This window comes from Boleophthalmus pectinirostris, unplaced genomic scaffold (assembly GCF_026225935.1).
Source record: "Boleophthalmus pectinirostris isolate CB_2022bp ecotype Guang Dong unplaced genomic scaffold, ASM2622593v1 HiC_scaffold_12, whole genome shotgun sequence".
NCBI lineage: Eukaryota > Metazoa > Chordata > Actinopteri > Gobiiformes > Gobiidae > Boleophthalmus > Boleophthalmus pectinirostris.
Genome location: NW_026571018.1, coordinates 4,070,106 through 4,076,361, shown reverse-complemented (window position 1 = coordinate 4,076,361; position 6,256 = coordinate 4,070,106). Strand labels below are relative to the sequence as shown.

The window sequence follows — 6,256 nt, the reverse complement described above, 5'->3', positions numbered from 1 at the left end:
CAGTGTTTCCAGCAGAGGGCGCAAGGACTCCACCGACTGGAGCATTAAGGAAGGAAAAACACCAAAGGAGGAACAAGGTCTGAACCAGGACGAAACAGAGCCTGAACCAGGTCTAAACAAGGACTAAACCAGGTCTAAACCAGGTCCAAACGAGGTCTAAACAGGACTAAACCGAGTCTAAACCAGGACTAAACAGAGTCTGAACAGGTCTAAACCAGGATTAAACCAGGTCTAAACCTGGTCTAAACCAGATCTAAACCAGGTCCAAACCATGTCTGAACCAGGACTAAACCAGGATTGAACCAGGTCTAATCCGAGTTTAAACCGGGACTAAACAGAGACTGAACCTGGTCTAAACCAAGACTAAACCCGATCTAAACCAAGTCCAAACCAGGTCTAAACTGAGTCTAAACCATGACTAAACCAGGTCTAAACCAGGTCTAAACCAGGTTTAACCCACAACTAAACCAGGTCCAAACCAGATCGAAACTAGGACTAAAACAAGTCTAAATCAGGTCTAAACTGGATCTAAACCAGGTCCAAACAAGGTCTAAATAGGACTAAACCAGGTCTAAACAAGGATGGAGTCCCAGTGCAGATTTATAGTTGTGGTGTTTTAGTCCCAAACGTAAGAGACAAAAGTTCAGTTTTGACGACGCCATTTTGGCTCAAGTCCACCATAACATTTGTGCCGCGGTTCAGATCTGCACCACAGGGACAGTCCGGTCCAGTGTCCGGTCCAGAGTCCGGTCCAGTGTCCGGTCCAGTGTCCGGTCCAGTGTCCGGTCCAGTGTCCGGTCCAGAGTCCGGTCCAGAGTCCGGTCCAGAGTCTGGTCCAGACTCTTTGTGAGCGTCTTCTACAGGGAGAACTGTGAGTCTTGGCCTGGGTCAGGTCTTTGAGTTTGCATGTTCTCCCTGTGTCTGGGCCATAGACTGTATATATGTCAGCGTTCCACAACAGGAAGTGAGCACGGACGCACATCTGGCTCCACCAACTCAAATTCTATTGAAAAACCGTCACTCCTCTCTCCGTAAATGCTGCGGTCAGGCTCGTCATTTTGGTCTTAAAATGTTCGTTTTTACCAGCTCTTCGTGATCCTGGGGTTTTTATTTCGATATTTGGTCCTTAAATCAAGATATGGAACATTAATCGCAGACCAATCAGACGCCTTCTTTCCCCATGGCGTGTTCAACAGCCCCTCTCAGTCAGAATTCCAAATAGAATTCCAAACTTGGCTCCAAATTCCCACTTTAACCTCGACGAGCTTCACTTAATCCACTTTTTTATACAGTCTATGGTTCACGAAGTTTTAAAGAAGAGACACTGAAAAATGTTAAACGCTGAGGATTTATTTCAAACAATATACTGTCTCTTTTTGGAATCTTTGCGTTACTTGAGTACAGTTTCATGCTACTCGAGTACACGCAGGTGTGCGTGGCTGTCCGTCGCCGTGCCCTCGGTTAAAATCGGCGGAGATTCGCAGGTCCGGCCCGGGTGGGAGCGTCGGGTCAGAACTCCTCCTTGATGCTGATGCTGCTGGTTACCATGGCGCTGCTGTTGCTAGGGGTGAGGGATGCGTTGCCGGGGGGCGTGGCCGTGGTGGTAGAGGACGCCGGCTGCTGCTGCTTCTTCTTGTTGATCTTTCGTTCTTTGGCGCGGCGATTCTGGAACCAGATCTTCACCTGGAACGAACAAAAAGACACGTGAAACCAAAAAGAGAAAATATATTTATCACACTCGTTTCTGGGCTGTTATAAAGTTGTTTCCCCATTAAAAACACAAACATTTTTGTCAAAAGCTTTGCTACATTTTACATTTATGACTAATAAGTACTGATTCATCAGCTTGTTTCACATTTCAATGGAAACAATCTACAGGTACTTTTTTTATTTAACCAATCGCTGCTGTTTGGTCGTGACGTATGTAATGCCCCGGAGCATTCAGTGGTGTCCGAGTATTTGCTGGCACAACAGCAAACAAAACAGAGAGTGAACATGTCTGTCAGCGATCACTATAGTTTCTGTGAGATGAATTTGCGAATTAAAGGAGCAATAGAAAACGCCAAGTTTGTATTTGACAAAGGAAATCCAAAGGAAGATAGAGTATGCAGTCTGCTATCACAACTCGGGTTGGTTTAACTCTTCTCTGACTGGCCGAAGTCTACAACTTCCGTTGATCTTGCAAATCGTCTAGTGTATTCTGTTTCCTGGCCTAGTCGCTGGAGAAAAATGAAACAGTGGAGGTAGGACTGTCGCGGATAGGTAGTTTCTCCTGCAGTCTGGTATAGCTGCTCAACACCGCGGTATGTGGGGATATTGCATCCCCTCCTCCACCCACATCTCTCGGAGTTATAATATTTCCAGCGGCTCTTAAAACTCTTTTTGATGATGCACTTGTTGCAGATGCACAAGTATCTTGGTTGTCGTGTGGATATAGTGTGTGTTGTGGAGAAGTAACATTTGGCTTGTTGCATCTCTCCAGCTCTCACTGTGGCAGCTCAGGTCAAAGTCCCGCACCAGGTCGGGTCAGAGTCCCGCACCAGGTCGGGTCAGAGTCCCGCACCAGGTCGGGTCAGAGTCCCGCACCAGGTCGGGTCAGAGTCCCGCACCAGGTCGGGTCAGAGTCCCGCACCAGGTCGGGTACCTGTAGACTTGAGAGAGAGCCCTGAGCATGAGCACACAGAGCAGGTGTCTGCAAAGCGCGATTGAGCGACGGCCACGATTAACTCTGTGCGGTGTGGAGCTGTGGTGGTCCACCCGTTTCACCTGTAACCCGATGGTCTTCGTGGGCGCACCTGGGTTAGTCCAGAGTTAGTCCTGGGTTATCACGGGCATGGCCTCTTAGTACCGAGGTGATTCATTTTTGTGGTTATGGCAACTGACCTAAGTGGAGGCACTAGGTGGCTCCAGCCTGGCTAGATCTAAATGTCATTATTGTAGAATAGAACCTACTGTCCATGATTTTACCAAATAAGATGAAGTGAATATACTGAAGATACATATTTCAGATTTGAGGAACTGACTGATTCACTGGCACAGCTTCACCACACGAGTTCTATGAATGAAAACTTAAGTTCACTTGACTTGCTGTGCTGAGTTCGATGAAAGAGGAATTTACTGAACACTACACTGAAGAATGACTTGTAGCTCAGCTTTAGATAAACAATCACTTTAGTGAGATTTTTCAAGTCAGTAGCAGAGAACTATAATAAAATCTGGAAGCTGAACCCAAGATGGTGCCGTACTGTTTTCAATGGGCAGTGCTCAATGGTGCAAAAAAAAAAAAGTTCACTTCCGTGTTTTGATTGGCTGTAGTCTCTCACCTGTCTCTCTGATAGGCTGAGGGCAGAAGCGAGCTCCGCCTTTCTCCTGATGGTGATGTATTTGCTGTAGTGAAACTCTTTCTCCAGCTCCAGTCTCTGGTGGTCGGTGTAGACCACACGGTACTTGTCCTTGGTTCTAGTTTTACCGTCTGAAAATCACAAAACAGAAAAACAAAAGTCATATTTAAGTTTCAGGCTTTAATGACCTGCATTTGACCCAAACAAGATTAAACCAGGACTAAAACAAGAATAAACCAGGACTAAAATAAGACTAAAACAAGACTAGAACAAGAATAAAGTAAGCAAACAAACAGGACAAAACCAGGACTGAAGCAAGACTAAACCAGGACTAAACAAGGACTAAACCGGGACTAAACCTGAGACTTCAACAGGTCTAAACCAGGACTAAATGCGACTAAACCAGGACTAAATCAGGGCTGAACTTGTACTAAACCAGGACTAAAACAAGACTACACCAAGACTAAAACAAGAATAAATCAGGACTAAACCCGTTCTAAACCAGGACTAAAACAAAAATACACCAGGAGTAAAACAAGTCTAAACCAGGACTAGAACAAGAATAAACCAGGGCTAAACCAGGACTAAAACCATAACTAAAACAAAAACTTCAACGGGACTAAACAAGAATTAAACCAGGACTAAATCAGGGCTAAATTCATACTAAACCAGGACTAAAACAAGACTAAAACAAGACTAAACCAGGACTAAACCAGAGACTCCAACAGAACAAAACCAGGACTAAATGAGAACTAAACTAGGAGTAAAGTGTCTCTTGCCTCCATGTGTGAGAACAAGATCATTACGTTATCAAACCCTACAGGATTTATTTTATTTTATTTTGTTTTATGACCTCTCCAACAGAAATACAATCCCGAACATGATTTTTATTGTGCAGAGTTTAAATAATTATCTGTGGATTAATTGTCCATAAAAAGTCCATAAAAAATGTGTTAAAGTGAATTACAACTGTTTGTGTTCAGAGGGTGAAGCGTCTGGGGTGAGGGAAGTCTCATTTCAGCCCTGGAGACTAATAAAGAAATCTACAGTATGTTTTTCTGGAGATAACAAGATTAAAACCCTTAAATATCAGATGTTTTGTCCGTGCAGATGTTGATTGTGGGTTGAGGCTTTTACTGTGAAAGGTGAAGTGAGATAAATGCTTTTATTTTGAAGGTTCAGGTTTAACGCTGTGATTCTGTATTAACTGAACTCAAACAAAGTCAGACTCTAATGATCTGCAAACATTTAAAAACACGTGCACACATGCCACAGACTCCAACTGGACTAAACCAGGACCAAACCAGGACTAAATCAGAGACACCAACAGGACTACACTGGGTCTAAACCAGGGCTAAAACAGGACTACACCGGGTCTAAACCAGGACTATACCGGGTGTGAAAGGAGTCTGAACCTGAGTCTCCAACAGGACTAAACCAGGACTGAACCAGGACTACACCAGGTCTAAACCAGAGTCTCCAACACGACTAAACCAGGACCAAACCAGGACCAAACCGGGTCTGAACCATGACTGAATCAAGACTGAACCAGGACTAAACCAGGACTAAAGCGGGACTAAACCAGGACTAAACTGGGTTTGAACCAGGTCTAAACCAGAAATAAACCCGAGACTCCAAAAGGACTAAACCAGGACTAAAACAAGACTAAACCAGGACTAAACCAGGACTAAACCGGGTCTGAACCAGGACTAATCTGGATTTGAACCAGGTCTAAACCAGGACCAAACCTGAGACTCCAACTGGACTAAACCAGGACCAAACCGGGTCTGAACCAGGTCTAAACCAGAAATAAACCTGAGACTTCAAAAGGACTAAACCAGGACTAAAACAAGACTAAACCAGGACTAAACCGGGTCTGAACCAGATCTAAAACTGAGACTCCAACAGGACTAAACCAGGACTAAAACAAGACTTAACCAGGACTCAAACAGGTCTAAAATGGGTCTAAACCGAGACTAAACCAGAGACTCCAGCAGGACTAAACCAGGACTAAACGAGAACTAAGCCAGGACTAAAGAGGGCCTAAACCAGAGTTCTTAACCAGAAATAAACCAGGTCTAAATAAGGACATATTGTCAAAAAAAAAAACATGATAATAATTAAATAAGTGAATAATTTGAAGCAGCAGCAGAACTACAGCAACATTTGTAGTAGCAGTAGTAGTAGTAGTAGTAGTTGTATTTATCTTATCTAGTATCTAGCAGTACTAGTATCTGTAGAAAGTATTATTAGGACATATAATTAGGCGTCTCTGTGTTTATGGCCATTATTGTGTCGAGGTCATGTGGAGATAAGAGCTTTGATCACAGCACCGACGCTCAACACAAACACACCATATTCCGATCTATCTAACGGGAAACAAACGCAGCACCAAATGAACCACTGATACGGATGAAGTCATGACTCGTTACCCAGATGACACACGCACAGAGTCTGATCAAACTGTGTCATGGGCCAAGAGACCTGACTGGACTGTGCCAAGTGCCAAGAGACCTGACTGGACTGTGCCATGGGCCAAGAGACCTGACTGGACTGTGTCATGGGCCAAGAGACCTGACTGGACTGTGCCATGGGCCAAGAGACCTGACTGGCCAAGAGACCTGACTGGACTGTGCCATGGGCCAAGAGACCTGACTGGACTGTGTCAAGTGCCAAGAGACCTGACTGGACTGTGTCATGTGCCAAGAGACCTGACTGGACTGTGCCAAGTGCCAAGAGACCTGACTGGACTGTGCCAAGAGACCTGACTGGACTGTGCCAAGTGCCAAGAGACCTGACTGGACTGTGTCATGGGCCAAGAGACCTGACTGGACTGTGTCATGGGCCAAGAGACCTGACTGGACTGTGACATGTGCCAAGAGACCTGACTGGACTGTGCCAAGTGCCAAGAAACC

At 45.0% G+C, this 6,256-nt stretch overlaps 1 protein-coding gene across 1 annotated transcript in view; it reads right to left on the bottom strand.

Annotated features, from left to right (window-relative positions):
- Positions 1–1,509: 1,509 nt before the first annotated feature.
- The window catches only part of LOC129407488 (homeobox protein CDX-1-like), a 14,112-nt gene continuing 9,365 nt past the window's right edge, over positions 1,510–6,256 (bottom strand). The window contains exons 3-4 of the mRNA XM_055148702.1: positions 3,324–3,472; positions 1,510–1,683 (exon numbers count right to left, since the gene is read on the bottom strand). Coding sequence (XP_055004677.1) covers positions 1,510–1,683; positions 3,324–3,472 — 323 coding nt within the window. The remainder of the gene's footprint in view (positions 1,684–3,323; positions 3,473–6,256) is intronic.